This window comes from Dictyostelium purpureum, assembly GCF_000190715.1.
Source record: "Dictyostelium purpureum unplaced genomic scaffold DICPUscaffold_206, whole genome shotgun sequence".
NCBI classification, from domain to species: Eukaryota; Evosea; class Eumycetozoa; order Dictyosteliales; family Dictyosteliaceae; genus Dictyostelium; species Dictyostelium purpureum.
In genome coordinates, this window is record NW_003519542.1 from 1 (window position 1) to 22521 (window position 22521).

General features: G+C 24.0%; 9 protein-coding genes across 9 annotated transcripts; 4 read left to right on the top strand and 5 right to left on the bottom strand.

The window, feature by feature from the left end:
• Positions 1-1711: 1711 nt before the first annotated feature.
• On the bottom strand, positions 1712-3231 carry DICPUDRAFT_154588 (uncharacterized protein; the record flags this gene model as incomplete). The annotated part of the gene is made up of 2 exons (XM_003290064.1): positions 1712-2350; positions 2440-3231. The coding sequence occupies 2 exons, from the start codon at positions 3229-3231 to the stop codon at positions 1712-1714; spliced, it is 1431 nt and encodes a 476-aa protein (XP_003290112.1).
• A 219-nt stretch (positions 3232-3450) lies between these two features.
• Positions 3451-4645, bottom strand: DICPUDRAFT_154589 (uncharacterized protein; the record flags this gene model as incomplete). Its single annotated transcript, XM_003290065.1, has 3 exons — positions 3451-3458; positions 3520-4276; positions 4352-4645. The coding sequence occupies 3 exons, from the start codon at positions 4643-4645 to the stop codon at positions 3451-3453; spliced, it is 1059 nt and encodes a 352-aa protein (XP_003290113.1).
• A 1104-nt stretch (positions 4646-5749) lies between these two features.
• Positions 5750-6358, bottom strand: DICPUDRAFT_9742 (uncharacterized protein; the record flags this gene model as incomplete). Its single annotated transcript, XM_003290066.1, has 1 exon — positions 5750-6358. A coding segment is annotated over one exon (609 nt), but the record flags the coding sequence as incomplete, so codon positions are not given.
• Positions 6359-8108: 1750 nt separating this feature from the next.
• DICPUDRAFT_154592 (uncharacterized protein) lies at positions 8109-9440 on the bottom strand (the record flags this gene model as incomplete). The annotated part of the gene is made up of 3 exons (XM_003290067.1): positions 8109-8179; positions 8461-9091; positions 9156-9440. 3 exons carry the CDS (start codon positions 9438-9440, stop codon positions 8109-8111), a joined length of 987 nt encoding a protein of 328 aa, XP_003290115.1.
• Positions 9441-10657: 1217 nt separating this feature from the next.
• DICPUDRAFT_154593 (uncharacterized protein) lies at positions 10658-14581 on the top strand (the record flags this gene model as incomplete). Its single annotated transcript, XM_003290054.1, has 3 exons — positions 10658-10726; positions 10799-11873; positions 11946-14581. 3 exons carry the CDS (start codon positions 10658-10660, stop codon positions 14579-14581), a joined length of 3780 nt encoding a protein of 1259 aa, XP_003290102.1.
• A 3023-nt stretch (positions 14582-17604) lies between these two features.
• On the top strand, positions 17605-19224 carry DICPUDRAFT_48962 (uncharacterized protein). The gene is made up of 2 exons (XM_003290055.1): positions 17605-18119; positions 18288-19224. Exons 1-2 carry the CDS (start codon positions 17669-17671, stop codon positions 19163-19165), a joined length of 1329 nt encoding a protein of 442 aa, XP_003290103.1. The 5' UTR covers positions 17605-17668; the 3' UTR covers positions 19166-19224.
• Positions 19225-19563: 339 nt separating this feature from the next.
• On the top strand, positions 19564-20466 carry DICPUDRAFT_154597 (uncharacterized protein; the record flags this gene model as incomplete). The annotated part of the gene is made up of 2 exons (XM_003290056.1): positions 19564-20266; positions 20339-20466. 2 exons carry the CDS (start codon positions 19564-19566, stop codon positions 20464-20466), a joined length of 831 nt encoding a protein of 276 aa, XP_003290104.1.
• A 116-nt stretch (positions 20467-20582) lies between these two features.
• Positions 20583-20903, top strand: DICPUDRAFT_154598 (uncharacterized protein; the record flags this gene model as incomplete). Its single annotated transcript, XM_003290057.1, has 1 exon — positions 20583-20903. The coding sequence occupies one exon, from the start codon at positions 20583-20585 to the stop codon at positions 20901-20903; it is 321 nt and encodes a 106-aa protein (XP_003290105.1).
• A 113-nt stretch (positions 20904-21016) lies between these two features.
• On the bottom strand, positions 21017-21739 carry DICPUDRAFT_80858 (uncharacterized protein; the record flags this gene model as incomplete). Its single annotated transcript, XM_003290068.1, has 2 exons — positions 21017-21551; positions 21630-21739. The coding sequence occupies 2 exons, from the start codon at positions 21737-21739 to the stop codon at positions 21017-21019; spliced, it is 645 nt and encodes a 214-aa protein (XP_003290116.1).
• Between the last annotated feature and the right edge of the window lie 782 nt (positions 21740-22521).

Genomic DNA, 22521 nt, shown 5'->3' on the forward strand with positions numbered 1-22521 from the left:
CTTCCTGTAGACCCTCCATCTCCCCCAGGAGTGACTGAACTATATTCATCTTTTCTTATATTAATTGGCTTGATTTCATCACTCGTTATATTTTTATCTCCTTTATTAATTTAAATATAAAATATAGGGTTAATAATTGTAAAAATTAAGAAAAAATGAAATGAAAAATATGTATTGACAGTCACAAAAAAAAAAAAAAAAAAAAAAACAGTAAATTTACTATTTTCGTTTTCGCCATTTGACGAACTTGGGGAAGAGTTGATGATTATAGTGCCTTTTTCACTAGTATTAATAATTGAGGTTTTGTTTTGTGGTGAGTTTATTGGTGTTACCATAGAAATTTATTAATGGTTTTATTCAAAAATTATTTTCTTAATATATTTTGAGATTTATTAAAAATTAATTTCTACTATTATTATTATTTTTAATATTATTAAAAGAATTTATTTTTAAAATTGATAATTATTTAATTTAAAATTTTTTTTTATAAAAGTAATTATAAAAAATATTAAATATCATTATTATTAAAAAAATAATATATCTTTTTTAAAAAAAATGATATTTATCTATTAAATATTACTAAACATGTATTATAATGTGTTTTTATTTGGTTGGTTTCTTTAAAAGAAGGTGATAGGGAAAAAAAAAAAAAAAAAAAAAAAAAAAAAAAAAAAAAAGGAAATTTCCCGGAAATTATAACCTTAAGGTAACCAAAAATAAATTAAAGGAGTGGTTTCCTTTTATTTATTTGGTTTTTTAAATGGATAGGTTGGCCCAAATTTTTATTTTTTATTTTTTTTGGAATTTTTTGTTTTAAAATTTTTTTTTTTTTAAAAACCCGAAAAAAATTTTTATTTAACTTTTTGGGGGATTGGTTTGGGGTTAAAAAAAAAAAAAAAATAAATTTTTGGCCCTTTTAAACCATACCAAAACTAAATACCAAATTTAGCATTACCACATAATACTATCTATAGAATAAAACAACCCACAACACCACATTTACCCCCACTACACACAATGAAATAAACACACATAAATTTAAAATTTCTTTTTTTTTTTTTGCAGATAGAAAATATATAACTATCGTATTTTTTTTATATTTCTATACAATACCTTTTATAATTTGATAGTATCCTTTTTTTAATGATGTTTTAGTATTTTCTTCTTCATCATCATCAGAAAAATCATTACTATTATTATTATCTATTATTCCGCCCATCGTTTTTATTGTTATATAATATTATTTTATTTTTTATTTTTTATTTTTTTATTTTTTACTTTTTGGTTCGAAATCTAAATACGAAATTAATTTTACAATTTTTTTATTATTTTAAAATATTAGAAATTATAATAATCAATTACCATAAAAGATTTGTAAAAAAAGATTAAAAAAAAAACTAAAATAAAAAAAATAAAAAAAAAAAAAAAAAAGAAAAAAAAATTAAAACCCTTTTTGTTTCTGTAATCAAAAATTTAAATTTAAATAAAATTCTTGACATGACCAGGGTCAAAGCTCCAATTGCCCGCATCTAAATTTATTTATTTGAAATAAAATTTTTTTTTTTTTTAAAAATAAAAAAAAAGGGCTAGGAGGAAAAAAACTGAAAGCTAAAAAAACAAAAAAAAATAAAAAAAATATAGCAAAAATACCATCTTATTTTATTTTATTGTTTTATATTTATATTTAAATTTAAATAATTATTTTATTTTTTTATTTAATATTATTCAAAATTGAATTTCCTTTTGAAACACCTACAATTAGATTCTTTAAAATTGGAACATGGTTTAAGAAAGACATACCGAAATTTCTTAAAGCGGTAACTGCAATAGAGTTATTGGTGAAAATGTTGAATAGGGTATCGATAGAGAGCATCATTTTTACATTTTCAGGTTTTCTTTCTTCTTCGAATCTTTTTAACATCATTGCATCACCGATATCGTAACCAGATTGAACTGATTGTTCAATCATTTGAGTTAGAGCTTTGACATCGGCCATACCCAAGTTAACACCTTGACCGGCCATTGGATGTACGATATGGGATGCATCACCTATAAAGCAAATTCTTGGCATTGTATATTGGAATGTATGATCGATACGAAGTGGGAATGAAGCTCTTTTTGATACTATTGATTCGATAGGTGGTACATAAATTTCATTACCACTTAGTCCTGAGGGATTAAGGTTAAATACACTTGATAATGCATCAAATACACTATTGTTATTGGTTGGTACTGATGATAAAAATGAATTTTTTAATTGTTCCAAAAAGCTATTATCATCCAATTCTAATAAATAATTTGCATGTAAGTTATTGGTTGACCAAATGATATTTGCATAGCCATCTGCTAACTATTAAATAAATGAATTAATAAATTAATATACAAATATACTTTATTGTTGTTATTATTACTATTACTGAAAAGTTATTTATTACTTACTGGTAATAAGGCAATTGGACCAGTTGTTAAAAATCTCTGAAATAATGTATCATTGTGATCAGATTTACCCAATTTAATTGTACAAACTACAGCTCTTTGATTATAGTTTCTGCCAACAGAGTTTAATTTTAATTGTTTTTTAATGATAGAATTGCCACCATCAGCACCAATAATTAATTTAGCATGAAGATCTTTGTCATTCGATAGTTTTAAACAGGGTAATATATTTGTTGTGGTTGATGTATTTGGATTATAGTTTTCTAATGATTTGACAGTAAGTGGTGAGATGATATCGACATTTTCAAAAGAGTTTGCTTTTTCTAAGAGTGATGATACTGCAACTTTATTTTCGATAATGTATCCCATTATATCATTGTTATCTTTGAAATGAATACCCTCAAAACCACTTGTATCCCATACTCTAACTTGATTAAATGGATTAACTCTTTTTGTAGATTCAATGGTATCCCAAACTCCAATAGATTTAAATAGATCAATAGTTTGATGATTAAATGAAATGGTTCTAATATCTGGTATTTTATTTGATGTTGTTTCGTTGACTGTTTGAATTGGTGATGATTCAATTAATGCAACTTTTAAATGCTTTGTGTTGTTATTGTTACCTAATGAACATGCCATGGCTGAGCCTACCAACCCACCACCAACAATAACTATATCATAAACACCATTATTATTGCTATTGTTATTATTAGTTGTACATAAAGTTCTGTATGTATTATTATATATTCTATAGCTTTGATTGATTTTATTTAGTTTTATTATTTTTAACATTTTATAAAATTATTAAAATTATTAAAACCATGAAAATGATTATTTGTTGAGTTTTTGTTAAAATAAAAAAATAAAAACCAAAATTTTAAAAAAAAAATAAAAAAAAAATAAAAAATTTTTTTTAAAAAAGGAATAATCGTTTAGTTTTTGAAATAAAATAAAAAAATTATTAATTTAAACTTTATTTAAATTTTAAAATAGATATTTAAAAATATCTATTTATATCCCTAATTCATATAAAAAAATAAAGAATAAGGAAATAGAGCAAAACCCCAAATATTTCTTTACTTTGTTTTGGATAGGTGTATATATTATTATAATCTTCATCTTTGTGTATTTTATCATTACAATCTTCACCTTTGTGTATATCATTACAATCTTTATTTTTGTATATATTATCATTACAATCTTCATCTTTGTTTGTAATCCAAGTATGATTTAATAATTCATCTATTGTAGCTCTTTCAGATGGAATTATTTGTAGGCACCTGTCCAGAAATTTTTTTAAATTAACACTGATATTTTCCGGGTATGGTGGAGGTTTATTATAATCTGCTTTTTGGTTTCCATGTGGGCTTCCCCTTTTTAGCATTTCAATTATTACACAACCTACACCCCAAATATCCACGGCACTTCCACATTCGCTTTCAACTTTTAAAAGTTCTGGAGCTTGCCAACCTTCAGTGCCAACGTCCCTGGAGAGAAATTTTGAATTTTGAACTTTTGAATATTTATGAGATAAACCAAAATCAATGAGTATGGGTTTATTTTTATTGTTTAATAGTATATTTGCTCCTTTTAAATCTCTATGGATTATATTATCGATTTTATTACCCGAATGAAGATACTTTAAAGCCTTTAATAATTTTTTTACTATAGGCATGCACTCGGTTTCTGTAAATGATTTTTCTTCATACCTATCTTTAATCGATTTTTCATGATATTCTAAAAATATAAAAAAATTTTTATTATCTTCATAGTGTCCAAAACATTTAACTATGTTTTTATGATTTAATTGTTTTAAAGTTAAAATTTCATCTCTAATCTAAATAAGAAAATGAAATAAAAATAAAATAAAAATTAATAGTTTTATAAATTTTAAAATAAATAATAAATTTACCGTTATTCCCATATCTAAATCTTGGCTGGAGTAAGCTATTTGTTTAACTGCTACTGGAAAGCCAAAACCTTTATGTGTTAGTTTGCTAACTGTACCAAAGCCACCATTTTTTATAGAATCATTTAACACAAAGTCAGAGTTTTCTTTATTGTAATATTTTATGATTTCATCTTGGCATGGGTATATTGGAATATTATAAGCTTTAAATAGTTCTCCAAAAGCTTCATAGTCTTTTTGTTTTATCCCTAGTTTAATTCTTTCATTAAAAATTGAAGGAAGATGGAATCCCTCCATTTTATTTTCTTGAAACTTACTAACTGTTTCTTGTCCGAATTTTTTTAAGAATTTTGAAACATCTTTAATTGTCCAGTATTGGAATTCTTTCTTAGTATAGTCATATTCTATTTTTGTATTTTTTTTTATTATTTGTTTTGGTGTCAATTCTATATATGTTTGCATTTGTTTTGAATAATGGATAATAATAAAATTTTTTTATTATTTTTTTTTAAAATAAAAATAAAAAAATTAAAATTTTTTTTTGAAAAAAATTAAAAATTTTTTAAGTTTAAAAAAAAATCTGATTTAAAAACTTTTATATTTTTTTTTCAACAAACTTAAAAATCTTATTTAAGAAAAAAATAAAATCTTGAATTTTTACTTTTTTACTTTTTTGATTATAACAAATGATTTGACTTAATATCCTGTATGTTCTCCATGAGCTTTAATTATCGCATCCATTCTGTGGAAGAGATTTATAAAAATTATTTATAAACTCAGAATTGATGTAATGAAAATCGTCAATGCGGCATTGGATCGGGTTCTAATTCGATTTACTAAACATTCGAGTTGATAACATTTCTTTATTTTATGAACATTGATTAAATATTATATTAAAATCGGGGCTTTAAGGTTGTTTTTCATCAATTGAAATATTGAATTTTCTGTATTACTCCCTAACCATATTTGAAGTATAAGATGAGGAGTTTTCATGGCAATTTCCGTGAACCTTCTCAGTCACCAATAACTCATCTGCATTGTAACCCAGAGTTGGTTGTGTATCAAAACCATTGCTTTTTTTAAATTCTCCAACTTCACCACCCAAAAATTTAGACCCCATTTTCTTTGGGCGCTATAAAAAAAAAATTTAAAAAAATAAAATTTAAAATTTTATTTAAAAAAGGAATAATCGTTTAGTTTTTGAAATAAAATAAACAATATTAATTTAAACTTTATTTAAAATTTAAAATAAATATTTAAAAATATCTATTTATATCCCCAATTAGCATTAAAAAAACAAAGAATAAGGAAATAGAGCAAAAACCCAATTATTTCTTTATATTGATATAGATAGGTGTATATATTGTATTTATTATCATTACAATCCCCATCTTTGTTTGTAATCCAAGCATGATTTAATAATTCACCTATTGTAGCTCTTTCAGATGGATTTATTCGTAGGCACCTGTCTAGAAACTTTTTTAAATTAACACTGATATTTTCCGGGTATGGTGGAGGTTTACTATAATCTGATTCTTGGTCTCCATGTGGGTTTCCCCCTTTTAGCATTTCAATTATTACACATCCTACACCCCAAATATCCACGGCACTTCTACATTCGCTTTCAACTTTTAAAAGTTCTGGAGCTTGCCAACCTTCAGTGCCAATTCCCCTGGAGGGAAATTTTGAATTTTGAACTTTTGAATATTTATGAGATAAACCAAAATCAATGATTATGGGTTTATTTTTATTGTTTAATAGTATATTTGCTCCTTTTAAATCTCTATGGATTATTTTTTTCAAATGAAGATACTTTAAAGCCTTTAATAATTTTTTTACTATAGGGATGCACTGGTCTTCTGTTAATGATTTTTCTTTATACCAATCTGCAATCGATTTTTCATGATATTCTAAAAATATATAATAATATCTATCATTTTCATAGTGTCCAAAACATTTAACTATGTTTTTATGTTTTAGATTTTCTAAAATTAAAATTTCTTTATTTATCTAAAAAAGAAAAAGAAATAAATAAAATAAAAATTAATGGTTTTATAAATTTTAAAATAAATAATAAATTTACTTTTATATTCATTTTTGGATTTTGGCCGGGGTGTTTTATTTTTTTAACTGCTACGGGAAATCCAAAATCTTTACGTATTAGTTTGCTAACAACACCAAAGCCACCTTGTTTTATAGGGTATTTTTTAAACTCATAGACAATGTTTTTAAATTTGTAATAGTCTGTGATTTCATCTTTGCATGGGTATATTGGAATATTATAAGTTTTAAATAGCTCTCCAAAATCTTTATAGTCGTTTTGGTGTATACCTAGATTAATTCTTTCATTAAAAATTAAAGGAAGATGGAATCCCTCCATTTTATTTTCTTTAAACTTAACAACATAATGTTCTTTTTTTTCTGGGTTTAAATTTTCTAAGAATTCTAAAACATCTTTATCTGTCCAGAGTTGGTATTCTTTTTCATTATAATGAAGTTTTATTCTTTTATTCTTTTTTTCTTTTTGATTTTCTGTCAAATCTATATATTTGTGTATCAATTCTTTAGCCATATATGATTGCGTTTGTTTTGAATAATGGATAAAAATAAAAAAATTAAAAAAAATTAAAAATAAAAAAAATTATAAAATTTTTTTTTTTTTTTGAAAACTTAAAAATGTTTGCAAATCTAAAAATGATTTTTAATTTTAAAAAACAAAACTTAACCCTTAAAGAAAAAATTTTTAAAAAAAAAAAATTTTCAAAAAAAAAAGCAAAATTTTGTTGCCAAAGAGTTTTTTCGTGATAATAAAAAATAATGTGATTTTGAGTTAAAATAAATAAATATATTATAAAAATATATTTATTTTAAAGTTTATTTAAAATTTTATAGTTAATTGATTTATTATTTATATTTTTTGATTTATAATTAAGCTTGAACAACTTTGAGTTTTGGATTATGGAACGCAACATTACAAAATTCATGGAGGACTTTATGACATTCACATTGAGATAATATAAATTTCCTTAATAGTTTATACCTTGAACTAAATACCCAGTACTACACATATAACAAGGACCTCTTTCTTTTTTATTTTAATCAATTGTAACATTAACTATCAAAGTTAACTGTATTATTCATATTTGTTTGTGACAATAAAATTTTAAAATAAATTTAAAAAAAAAAAAAAAAAAATTTCAATTTTTTATAAAATTTTTTTATTTTTTTGGCCTGAGAACAACCTAAACACTTTAAGGGTTAATTCAAAAAACTTTTAAAATGTTATTTTTTTCACACAATATTTTCTTTAAATAAAAAGGTAAGATCATAAAAATAAATATATTCATATTATTTATAATATTCATTTCGCAAAAGTTTGACCCCTAACCATATTTGAAGTATAGGATGAGGAATTTTCATGACAATTTCGGTGAACCTTCATCTGCATAGTAACCCATAGTTGGTTGTGTATCATTTTTTATTATATCAATATAGAGATTAGAATCTAAACCCTCTGAAAGATTATCTTAATATCCAGGACCATAATAGAAAATGTTTCCCCAAAACATTAGAGTCATAGGCCCAAGATCTTATATCATGGTATTTATCAAATTATTGAAACCTTAATTCATCCATAAACATATGGTTTTCCAGTTGATTCACAGTCCAGTTTTTATCTCTTATTCGAAATCATATCTTTTTCTTTTTGTAACTTTGTTTAATGGAGGTTCATGGATTTCTTTTTATGAACAATAATATTTCATTGCAATACGTTTCTAATTAACCATTCAGGTATGTTGTAGCCAGTTGTTGATTCGTACCAAACCACTGCTTTTTTTAAATTCTCCAAATCCGGTATTCAAAATTTTAGACCCCATTTTCTTTGGGCGCTATAAAAAAAAAATTAAAAAAAATAAAATATAAAATTTAGTTTTTGAAATAAAATAAAAACAATATTAATTTAAACTTTATTTAAAATTTAAAATAGATATTTTAAAATATCTATTTATATCCCCAATTAAAAAAATAAAGAATAAGGAAATAGAGCAAAACCCCAATTATTTCTTTATATTGATATAGATAGGTGTATATATTGTATTTATTATCATTACAATCCCCATCTTTGTTTGTAATCCAAGCATGATTTAATAATTCATCTATTGTAGCTCTTTCAGATGGATTTATTTGTAGGCACCTGTCTAAAAAATTTTTTAAATTAACCCCCATCTTGATATTTTCCGGGTATGGTGGAGGTTTATTATAATCTGATTCTTGGTTTCCATGTGGGTTTTTCTTTTTTAGCATTTCAATTATTACACAACCTAAACCCCAAATGTCCACGGGTTTTCCACATTTGCTTTCATATCTGAGAAGTTCTGGAGCTTGCCAACCTTTTGTGCCAATTCCCCTGGAGGGAAATTGTGAACCTTGAGTTGGGAGTTTATAAGATAAACCAAAATCAATGATTATGGGTTTATTTTTATTGTTTAATAGTATATTTGCTCCTTTTAAATCTCTATGGATTATACCTTTCGAATGAAGATACTTTAAAGCCTTTAATAATCTTTTTACTATAGCTATGCACTCGGTTTCTGTAAATGGTTTTTCGTCCCTATACCTATCTGCAATCGATTTTTCATGATATTCTAAAAATATAAAATAATTTTTATTTTTATGGTGTCCAAAACATTTAACTATGTTTTTATGTTTTAGATTTTCTAAAATTGCAATTTCTTCATTTATCTAAAAAAGAAAATGAAATAAAAATTAATAGTTTTATAAATTTTAAAATAAATAATAAACTTACTGTTTTATCCATATCTTCGCGGTATTCTATTTGTTTAACTGCTACGAGAAAGCCAAAACCTATATGCTCTAGTTTGCTAACTACACCAAAGCTACCTTGTTTTAAAGAATCTTTTAACTCGTAGTCAGAGCTTAGATTTAGGTAATGGTTTTTGATTTCATCTTGGGATGGGTATATTGGAATATTATAAGTTTTAAATAGTTCTCCAAAAGCTTCATAGTCTTCTTGGTGTATACCTAGATTAATTCTTTTATTAAAAATTGAAGGAAGTTGGACTCCCTCCATTTTATTTTGAAACATAACAAAATAATGTTTTTTTTTTTCTGAATTTAATTTTAAATTTTCTAAGAATTGTAAAACATTTTTATTTGTCCAGTATTGGTATTCTTTTGTTTTATAATCATCATCTATTTTTTCTTTCTTTTTTTTTTCTTGATTTTGTGTCAATTCTGTATATGATTGCATTTGTTTTGAATAATGGATTAAAATATAAAAATAAAATTTTTTTTTTTTGAAAAAAAAATTAAAAATAAAAAAAATTAAAAAAACTTATTTTTTTTTTTTGAACACCACTTTAATTTCGATCTATAAAAATAAAAAACTTTGATTTTTTAATCAACCCTTAAAACCTCCAAAATTTAAGTCGGCAAAAAAAAAAGTTTAAAAAAAATTTAAAAAAATTCACCCTCATTTAAATTTTAGTTGTGGTAAATTATATTACAATTTTTATGCAAACAAACACCATGGCATTTACATACATCATATACACTAGTATCTCTATAGATGTGCACGTTAAACAATTTTTTCTTAACACTTCATTTAATAGTTACTATTTACAATTTGATCGAATATATTGACACAACGATTCGATGTTATAGAAATAATAAAAAAATATCCATTTAGCACTAATGTTTTCATATTTTCTATACTACCCGAAAGACCAGCATCAATAATTAAACATTTTGTTTTTTCTATTTAAAATCTCTTGACCAATTGGTGGTTTTATTATGTAGTGGGTACATTTGCTCGGCCATCTTTTATTTTTTGGTTCCTTTCCTTTTTCATTTTTTACTATTAATATTTAAATTGTTATTGTAGTCTTTTCTTTTTCTAAATAAAGTGTAAAAAAAAATTAAAAATTAAAAAAACAAATTTTCAATTTAAAAAAAAAAAAAAAAAAAAAAAAAAAAAAGGGTGGCACCCTTCCTGAAGGTTTTAAGGGTTAATGCAATACCAAATATAATTTATATAAAATAAATATGAATATTTTAGTTAATAATTTATATAAATTAAAAATAATTTATTTTTTTTTAAAAATTTTTATATATAAATTAAAAAAAATATTTTATCTTTCGTTTTTTAAATTTAAAATTTTTTTTTTAAAATTTTTTTTTTAAAATTTTTCATTTTTATTTTTATTTTTATTTTTTTTTTTTCGTTTTTTTATTTTTTTTTAAGAATTATTTTTTTTTCTTAATAATTTATATACACAAACCTCAGCAATGGTAGAGAAAAGAAAGACTACCACTAAAGGTGGTAATGATGCCAAGTCAAATAAAAAAAATAAGATTGTAAATGATAGTTATACAACCATAAAATTAATATTAGAAAAAAAAAACTAATTATAATAAATTTTAAAATAGGAACAAGATAATAGTATTATGGCATTGGGAATGGATGATTATGATGATGAAATCAGCGATCAAGACATTGAAGGTGCAGTTTCATATAATGATAAATATTATAATGGCGAATCAAATGACAATAGCGAAAGCGAGGATGACGACGAAGAGTTGGATTATATCGATGGTAATAATAGCGATGACGAGGAGGAGAAATTGGACGATAGCGAAGCAGCAATGGGTAGACCAACAATATTACCAGAAAAATCAGAAATTGAAGCAAAAAAATTTGTAAATCTTAAAATTAAAAATGTACCAGTTTCACAACAATCTGCAGCACCAACAAGTGACGAAATTCAAAATCTTAAAGAAACCCAATTTCTTTTTAATTCAAATTTATTCAGACTTCAAATCAACGAGTTATTCAAAGAGATCAAAATTGATTATAGTAAACTTTCATCTTTGGAATCAGCTTTACATCAAATCAAAACAGCCATCGAAAAAATACCAGAACAAGACGTAGACATTACAGAAGATAATATAAGCGCCGTTAAATTATTTGATTTCAATGGTGGTGAGGGTTTATCAGTACACTATAGCAGACCATCTTCAATCGATGTAGTCGGTAGTTTTATGAGCAGATCAGTTATTAAATCCAATCCAAATGTAGATATGACTATTGAAATCCCATTATCTTCATTATCAAGTAAAGATGCAAACGACTTCAAATATTTTACAAAAAGAAATTTATATTTATTAAAGGTTGCTAATGAATTAAAGAAACATCCACGTTTTTCAGATTTATCATTCAAGAACTTTAATGATGATTCAAATAAACAAATCATTGTTATCAAACCAAAAGAAGATCCAAAAACTGGTTCAAAAACTAAATTCCAAATTCGTATCATTCCAACCATTCCAAAAGAATTATTTAATATTTATACCAAGTTTAATCCAAATATTAGTTGTATATTTTTAGAATCAGAAAAAGATAATATCAAAATTCAAACTTTTAAAGAAAATGATTCAATTTATGAAAATAATGAAAGTAAAAAAGTTGAAGATGATTCAAAAACTAAAAAGAAAAGATCATTTGGTAAGTTTAATAATTAATAATATTTATAATTTTTCACGCGCTAACTAATTTTTTTATTTTTTTTAATTATAGATGAAATTAAAAGATCACCATTTTATAATAATTCAATTTTAGAAGATATTTTATTAAATGACCACATGCAATTAATTAACGAAAAATGTGAAAATGCACCAGTTTTAGTAGATACAATGTTATTAGTTAAATTATGGTTAGATTTAAAGAAAATTCCAACAGTCAACTCATTCCATTTATCAATGCTATTAATTCATTTATATAATAACGGTAGAATCAATAAATCCATGAGTTCATATCAAGCTTTTCGTATGTTAATGGTATTTATCAGTAAAGAAATTTCAAGTAAATCAGTAATCTTTATGAAATTATCTCAAGATGCTATCAGCAGTGGAAGTATTAAACAAAATCAATATTTTGAAGAATTTGAAAAACTTTATCCAGTTGCTTTAGTCGATGATACAGGTTTATTAAATGTTTGGTCAAGTGTTTCAAGTTGGGGCTTAAGACAATTGATTTTAGAGTCTCGTTTGGTTTTAGAGAATTTAGATTCTGGTAATGGTTTTGAAGAGATCTTTATGACCAAATTCCATTTCTACACTGAATATGATTTAGTTTTAAAGATCATCCTTGGTAAAGAAGAACTCTCACAATTCGAGGTACCACTTAACGACTACTACCAAAAAGAAAGTTATTTAGAAAATCGTATATACCAATTACTTAGAAAATCATTAACCAAACGTGTTACTAAAGTCACAATTTTCAAACACGATAATGACGAGTATACCTGTTGGAAAGATGAAATGCCAGAGAATGTCGACCGTACTCTTACTGTTGGTATTAAAGTTAATACAGAGAATTGGTTAAGTGTTATCGACTTGGGCCCACCAGCTGATCATGTTAACTCTGCTAAATTCCGTGAATTCTGGGGTGCCAAATCACAGGTTCGTCGTTTCAAAGATGGTTCCATTTTAGATGCTGTTACCTGGTCACCAAAGAATGGCTCACGTCATTTGGTTATTGAAGAGATTGTTAAATACATTTTAAATCTCCACTTAAAGATCCCAGTCACTAGAGTTTCAACCATTGTCTCTGAATTAGATTCACTTATTATTGGCGAAAAGGTTCAAGATCAAACTTTAAATGTCATTGCTGCTAAAGAAAAATTAATTCATGTTATTGGTCAATTAGGTTTACCATTGGGTATCGAAGCATTCTCTCCAATCAGTCCAGCACTCCGTTATACTGATGTTTTAACATCATTCGATGAAAACTACCTCGAAAATGAACCAATTCAAATCTTATTACACTTCCAAACTAGCCAACAATGGACCAAAGATGTAGACAGCATCAACGCACTCAAAACAGCTTTCCTCTTAAAGATGGCCCGTGAATTAGAAAACACAATCTTTAGACCTCGTTTAACCGAAAAGTATTTAGACTTACAAGTTGATGGATTTGTTTTCCGTTTAATTAGCTACTATCCAAAAGAAATGGAGTTTATGCGTGAACAATGGAAAGTAGAGGGATTACCAGAGTTAGAATCATTACAAAGAAATTCAATTCATCACACTTTTATCCAATCACTTCACACCACCTATTCATCATACGGACCAACTACACGTATTGCATTACGTTGGATTCATTCTCATCTCTTTAGCGATTTCATCGACCAACAATCCGTTGAACTCTTAGTCGGTAGTTTATATAAAGGAATCGAAAGAGACGACGGATCAATGGATTCAACCAATGTACCAAAAACACCACTAATGGGCTTCCTTAGATTTTTATTCCTCCTCTACACCTACAACTTTGAAGAACAACCATTAATTATCGATTTTAACAACAGTATCAAAGAATCAACTATTCAAGAAATTAAAAATATGTTTGCTCTTCAAAAACAATCCAATAATCCACCAATTATTTATTTTGCAACCGATAAAGATCGTAATAATCAATGGTTTAGACATACAACCATCAGAGATCAAGATCAATGGTCAAAAATTAAATTATTAGCTCAAAAATCAATTGAATTAATTGAAGATAACTTTACAAATCAAACATTCAATTGGTTATCAATCTTTGAACCATCATTATTCGACTTTGATGCAATCTTTAATTTAAATGAACAATTAATACCAAATCATTCAAAAGAAATTTTAAATATTATCAATAATAAGAAATTTAATTTATTATCATATTTAAATACAAATAGTAATGGTACAAATAATAACAATAACAATATTTCAAATACATCAACTTCAAAGAAACCAGTTTTTAAAAATATTATTAAAAAATCAGATAACAATAACAATAATAATAATAATAATGATTCAAACCAATTAAATAATGGTAATAATAATAATTTAATATATAAAGATTTTAAACCAGGTTTCAATCCAGTTGTAGAATTAATTAATCAATTAAAAGATAAATTTTCAGAATATTGCATATTCCAATATGATTTAGTTGGTGGAAATAAAATTACTTTGAAATGGAAATCACAAGCTTTTCTTCCAGTTCCATTTAAACCATCAAAATCAAAATATGTAACACCAATTTCAAAAGATTCAAACTTGGTTATTCCAAATATCTTTGAAATTTTAAATGAAATTCAAATGCTCGGCGGTAAATTAATCAAATCATTTAAATTAAATCAAAACTCTAATAACCTTTTAAAAGAATGGTCATTATAAATTGGTAGTGAAAAAAAAAAAAAAAAGAAAGTTTAAAAAAAAAAATAAAAAATAATAAAATTTTTAAAAAAAATATATATTTATTTATTTGTTTATTTATCTTTTTTTCTATTTATTTACTATTGTTTTATTTATATATAATATAATGTATCTGTTGGTGTCCCGGGATCCTTTGAAAATATACTTTTAACATATCTAATTTTAGGTTCTCTGTACATTATCACAGTGAGTAGTTTGTCTGAAACCCTATTTTTATCGTTGATGCACCCAATTGTATTTTGTGTATATATAGTTTTTGTAGAAATACTATTATTTGTTAGGTTTGATACTATATCTATAATACAAAGAAAATTAGTAAAATAATTTTTTAACTTTATTTATATAATGATTGTATTCATACCTATTATCATTTTTATTAATATTTAGATTTATAATAATTTAAAATAAAAGAAAAAAACTATTAAGTGTATTCAAAGCTATTAATATAATTTCAAAAAAAAAAAAAAATTAAAAATAAATTAAAATAAAAAACAATTTAAAATAAAAAAATAACCTTTTATAGATAATATAAATATAAATATAATTACTATTATTTTTGTTAACATACCATTACACAAATCTGCTAACTGATACTATTCAATATTATTTTTTGAAATGATTGATAAAAATTTACCTTTTATATAAATTCAAAAAATAATAATAATTATATCATTCTAGTATACAAATTTTGTTTGGTTTTTAAATTCAATTAATACATATCGAATTTAATAAAAAAAAAAAAAAGTAAAAAAAAAAAACAGTTTTATTTATTTAGGGAAAATATTTATTTTTTATTGTTATTGATTTCATTTCTAAATAAATGATAATTTAAATAAACAGCGATAATATATACATAATTTATTATAATAATAAAACATATATGTATTCATTTGTTTTAATTTGATCATCAATAAAACTATTTGATAATATTGGTAGCTTGCTGCCTGTATTGATACAAATTTATTTTGGTATTGAATTCTATAACAATACAATGATATAAATATAAAAATATAGTTAAAAAATAAAATTTATTATTGTTTTATAATTAATAAAATAACTATTCCCTAATGAAATTTTGTTTTTTGCTTTTTTTTTTTTTTTTTAACACACCCACTTTTAACACTTATTCAAAAATATACCACCCAACACCCCTTTTTCTATTTAAACTCATTTCTTTATAAATATTTGTATAATATTAATATAGTAAAAGTGTATTTATTAAGAGTGTGAGATGTGAGTGTATATGATAGTGTGTGAGAAACATGTATATCTATAAACTATTTTTAATTGTTTATATATAAACAACAACAATAACACTATAATAGTAATGGTAATATTAATTAAAATATATATGTGATAGGGGAAAGTAATGATATGATGGTGATGAAATAGGATTTTGATACTAATATTAATAAAAAAAGGTGTTTTTTATATATAAAATTATTCAAATATATATACTATATCTTTATTTATTTCTTTTAAATGTTTAATTATATTACTATTTTTATTATCATTATATTATACAGTACAGTGAATCTTTGAAATTAAAATAGTTATTTATCTCTATAATAATCTTTAACATGAGAAATTCCACCAAGCTTGAAGTAGGACATAACTCTAAGATATAATTTTTTTTCAAAGATACCATTACAATCAAAAGATCTTTCCATCTCTTTCGATTCATTAATAGAGTTATTAGAATAATCTTTAAAACCACTAATTGTATTAAATGAAATTATTGATTCTATATAAAAAAAACAATAAAAAATTATTAATATTATAAAATAACAACATTAATAGTATTTTTATAAAAACAACAAAATCTATTTTTATTTGGATCTTACTTATAATTGTCATATTGTTTTGAATGATTGAGTTATTAATAATAAAAAAATTACCAAATAAAAAACAATTTAAAAAAAAAATTCATTTGCAATTTTTGAAAATTTAATAAAATAATAAATTAAATAATAAATAAATTATAATTAATATATTTAAACTTATTTGATTATACAAAATTTAAAAAAATAAAAAAAATTAATTGAATATGGTGTTAAATCTTTCTTTAATCCCCATTACATATAAAAAAAAAATTCTCTCATTGATTTCATCCCTCATATATTATTGTAGTCGATCATGGTATTTTTACTATTAATTAAAATCTCTATAAAGTAAAAAAAAAATTAGGGGTATTTTTAATAAAAATGGGTGAGAGTGAGTGGTATTTGTATTTATATTAAAATTTTATTAAGAAACAATCATTATTGCGTTATATTTATATAAAAAAAAAATTTTTATTAATATTAAATTAACACACTATAATTTTTTTTTTTTTGATTAACTCTTTTTAAAAATTATTATTATCAAAAAAAAAAAAAATTAAATAAAATAAAATAAAAGTAATATTTTAAAACTTATTTTATTTTAATATTTTTTATTCTATATTTTAATAAAAACACTCAATATGAAATTTACAAATATGAAATGTAAATGTACAATGAGTGACCTTTTATGGAAGGATATTGCGTTTCGTGCCTTTTATCATTCAATTTAAAAAAAAAATTAAAAAAAAAATTAAAAAAATTTTTGAAAAAAAATTAAAAAATAAAAAATTAATTTTTTTTATCTTTTATATAAATTTTTATTATTACTTTTATAATAAATACATATTTAAATTTTGTATGTATTACTGCATCTATTTTATTCTTCTTCATTATACACATTAGATCAATTATTAGTATATATATATTTATTTTTTATATTATAAAATAAATAATGTGTAACAACTTTTTATAAGTTCCAATAAGTTTTAATTTTTTTATTTTTTATTAATTTTTACACACACAAATACACAAACACATTGTCCACCCCTTTCATCTCTTTTTTTTTTTTTTTTTTTTTTTTTTTTTTTTGTTCACCTTAAAAAAAAATTCACACACAAATTTTTATTTTTTTTTTTGTTCATTTTAAACCATTATTTTTTTAAATATTAAAAAAATAATTTATTAATTTCATTTTATAATTTATATATAATAATAGTTTGGAAAAATGTTAATGTTTAAAGATAGAGTTGTTATTGTTACTGGTGCTGGTGGTGGTATTGGTAGAGTTTATGCTTTAGAGTTTGCCAAACGTGGTGCCAAAGTTGTTGTTAATGATCTTGGTGGTTCACACACTGGTCAAGGTGCATCATCAAAAGCTGCTGATAAAGTTGTCGATGAAATTAAAGCTGCTGGTGGTGTTGCTGTTCCAAATTATGACTCTGTTGAAGATGGTGAAAAGATCGTTCAAACTGCTCTTGACAATTTTGGTCGTATTGATATTTTAATTAACAATGCTGGTATTCTTCGTGATGTCAGTTTTGGTAAAATGTCAGATAACGATTGGGATCTTATCTATCGTGTTCATGCTAAAGGTGCCTATAAATTATCAAGAGCTGCTTGGAACCATATGAGAGAAAAATCATTTGGTCGTATTATTATGACTAGTAGTGCTGCTGGTAAGTAATTTAATATAACTTCATTAAAAAAACAAACAAACAAATACACATGTAGCATTGAGGGATAAAATTTTATTTGGATATAGATTATTTCAATTCTAATTTTAGCACAGCTCCAGATAACTAATTTTAATTCTCTTTAATAATCAATTAATTAAAACTATTTAGGTTTATATGGTAACTTTGGTCAAAGTAATTATGGTTCAATGAAAATGGCTTTAGTTGGTTTATCAAATACTCTTGCTCAAGAAGGTAAAACTAAAAACATTACATGTAATACAATTGCTCCAATTGCTGCTTCACGTTTAACTGAAAGCGTTATGCCACCAGAAATCTTAGATCAATTAAAACCAGACTACATTGTTCCATTAGTTTTATATCTTTGTCACGAAGATACCACTGAATCAGGTAGTGTATTCGAAGTTGGTGCTGGTTGGGTCAGCAAAGTTCGTTTAGAACGTTCAGCTGGTTTCTATGACAAAAACTTATCAGCTGAAAAACTTAAAGATAACTGGGGTAAAGTTGAATCATTCGATAATCCATCATACCCAACTTCAGCTTCAGAAAGTGTTAGTGGTATTTTAGCTGCTGTTAACAACAAAGCCTCCGAAACTGGTGCCTCACCACTTGTTAGACCACCAAAACCAGCTGCTCCAGCTGCTGCTGCTGCTGCCCCAAGCGCCTCAGTTGTTGTTGATGGTTTCGAATCATCAAAGGTTTTCCAAACCATCCAAAAAACCATCCAATCAAATGGTGCTGATTTAGTAAAGAAAATTAATGGTGTATATTTATTCAATGTTAAAAATGGTAGTAAAGTTCAATCATGGGTTTTAGATTTAAAGAATGGTAGTGGTTCTATTTCAGTTGGTTCAGAATCAAAAGGTAAACCAAATGTCACCATCGCTGTTTCAGATGATGATTTCACTCAAATTATGACTGGTAAATTAAATGCCCAAAGTGCATTCATGAAAGGTAAGTTAAAGATTCAAGGTAATATGGGTTTAGCCACTAAATTAGGTTCAATTATGCAAAAATCAAAATTATAAAAAAAATAATATAAAAAATTTTAAAATAAAAAAAAAAAAACCTGTGTTTTATAAAATATAAACAAACTATAATTTATTTATTGATTTATTGATTTATTAATTTATTGATTTATTTGTTATTTTTTTTTTTTTAAAAAATTTTTTTTTTTAAAATTTTTAAATTTTTTTTGAAGATATAATTACTGACAATTTTTTAAAGATATTAAGACTGACATTGAGGAATTTACTCACAAAAAAATTCAATATAAATAAACCATGTAGTGAATTTTTTTTTAATTATTAAAACAAACAAACAAATAAAATATAGAAAAGGTAATATACAAATATTAAATACAAATAGATATAAAAAAAATATTAACACTAATTTTTTAAATATTAGAAATAACTTATTTATCAAAATGGAACCAACTACCCCTATTTATAACATCTTTGACCATAATACCAAATATGATGTTGCCCTACTTGAAAGCTATAGCCTTGATAATGAGTTGTATTTATCTGATGACAGTCCAACATATACAGAGGATTCACAGCTATTGTCTCTATATTTGGATATGGAATTAAATTCAGTTTCAGTTTCAAACTCATACTTGGAGCCAGTTTCAAACTTATACCTGGAGCCAGTTTCAAACTTAGACCCAAATACCAACCCTAATCTAAACTCACCAAAAATATCTAAAACTGCAACAAAACATAAAAGAAGGATTAGTAAACGTAAAGCATGGAAACCTGAAGAGGATCAAAAATTATATGATTTAGTAAAAAAAAATGGACCAAAATATTGGGATGAAATTGCTATAAAAATGTTACCATTCAATAGAGATAGAAACCAATGCCGTTCTCGTTATAATCAATATATAAAGAAAAACTCAAATGGTAAATCATATGTTCAATTAATTGGAGAAAATGATTCTCGTAAATTTGGTGACTGGAATTCTGATGAGGATGATAAATTAAGGAGATTAGTCAATGAAAATGGTTCAGAAAATTGGAAAAAAATTGCTCTTCTTTTAAATTCAAAAAAAAATTCAATTAAATGTTATAATAGATACAAATATTTATACCCAGATGCCGATGTTAAATATTTTAGAAAATGGGATAGTAATTATCATTTTATAAATATTTTTTTATAGGGTATCTTTTACTAACAAAAACTTTATTTTAAAAAAACAGATGACGAAGATGCTCAGCTCTTAAACTTGGTCCAAGAATTTGGTCCATATGACTGGGAATTTATCTCTTCAAAAATGACTAGTGGTAGGGATAAAGCCCAATGTTGTAATAGATACAATGGTAATTAAATTTTAATTAAATATATTTATTTTACAATTAATACTAATATCAATTTTAATTAGGTTACTTAAAAATAGATCCCAATAATAAATCATCCCAGCCTATCGAAACACAACAAATTGAAATGCTAATTTCAGAACAACAATCACCATCACCATCACCACCATCACCATCATCGCCATCATCTCCATCACTATCAGAAACAGAACAGTTTGAGTATCAGTTTGAGTATCAGCTTGAAAATCAGCTTGAAAAAAATGAAAATATAATTGATAATCAATTCGAATCGATTGAACAACAATTTGAACAACTTCAATATCAACAGCAATTGGAATTTCAATTTGAAGAAGGAAAGCGTAAAAGTCTTTTAGAACATATCCAAAATCTAATAGATTTATACCAAACCCAATATACCTGTAAATTCCCATTTTTAGAAACCCAATAAGGTAAAAATAAATATTTTTTTTTTTTTAATTTTATATTTTATTTTGTTTTGTTTTATTTCTAAAATTACAAATATCTATAATTGAGACTGTTTTTTATTATATTTTTTATAAACTATATCATTATTTTGATATTACTATTGTTTGAAATTGCACAAAGTTTAATTTGACCACAAATTGTTGAAGGATCTTCATTATTTTCGATTAAATTTATAATCATTGGAATATATTCATTAACCAAGCCTTGACAAGTTATTGCTAAATTACCTCCCAATAGACTACAATCGTTTTCAAGTGCATTTATAATCTGTGCTTCTGTACTATTTAAGGTGATATATCTATAAACATTTGAAACAATATATTCACAAACATTGCATTCAATTGTACTTTTTCCTTTAATGGTGTGTTGTTGTTTTGGTTGTGAGGGTGGTGGGGTTGGGGAGCAAAATTTAAAGAAATTACATATATCTCTTGGTGATGCATCATTTACAAGCATGTGGATAATCTTGCCAATATTATTTGATATTAAAATTTTACATGGTTCCTGTAAGCTGTCTGGTAAAATTAAACAAACCTCCTCTATTTCTTCTTTTATCTCTGCTTCTGTTTGATTTTCTTTTACATAATCTTCTATATATTCAACTATAAACCTTTTTTTTTTTTTTAAGAAATTTTGGTTAATTTATTTTTTATTATTTTTAAGCACTTTTTTTTTAAATTTTGCTTACTCGCAAAAATTACAATTATTTTCTTGATCAAAATTTTCTGAGGCTGAAACCTTACCAGTGATTGATAAAAATGCTAATATAGCTAATAAAACAATTATTAAATATTTCATTTTTTTATTTATATTTATAAAAAAAAAAAAAAAATTTATTTATTAGAAAGTTGTAAAAACAGAAAAAAAAAAAAAATTAAAAAAAAACAAAAAAATTTTTACGAAAACTTTTCTGAATAACCACAACACAAAGCACCACTGGCCATCAATTATTTGATTGAGCTATTATTTTAAACAAATAAAAAACATCAAAACTAAAATTATTTTTTTTTTTTAAGGAGTTTTTTAGAATAATAAACAAAACAAATAAATAAATTATTCAATATCTAAATAGATTTAATAAAGCTTTATTAAATATTATAAAGATATACTATATTTTTTTATTTTGTTTATTATTTTATTGCAAAATGTTTGTTCCTAGCACTCGGTAACTCGACGTTTCATGAAAAATCTATATCGAGTCGTAGAGGCAGAATGGGGTTTAGTATTGGGTGCCTCTTAAGGTTCAACAGTATAAATTACTGTGTCACCAACAAAAACACCACAATCTCAAAACTTTTAATATGAATGAAATTTTTTTTTGAATAAAAACCATATGAATATGGGTTATGGGAGTTTTTTTTTTAAATTTTAAAAATTTATTTTTTTCCAAAATATCTTTAAAACTATAAAACATAAATAATGAAAATTTTTCTTTTTATATAAATAAAATTATTTTATTTCAAACTACCCCCTCATATATTTTTTTTTTTTTATTTGATGATAAATAAAAAATTTAAAAATTTTTAAAATTTTTAAAATTAAAAAAAAAAAAAAATTTATATTTTTTTAAAAAATTCATT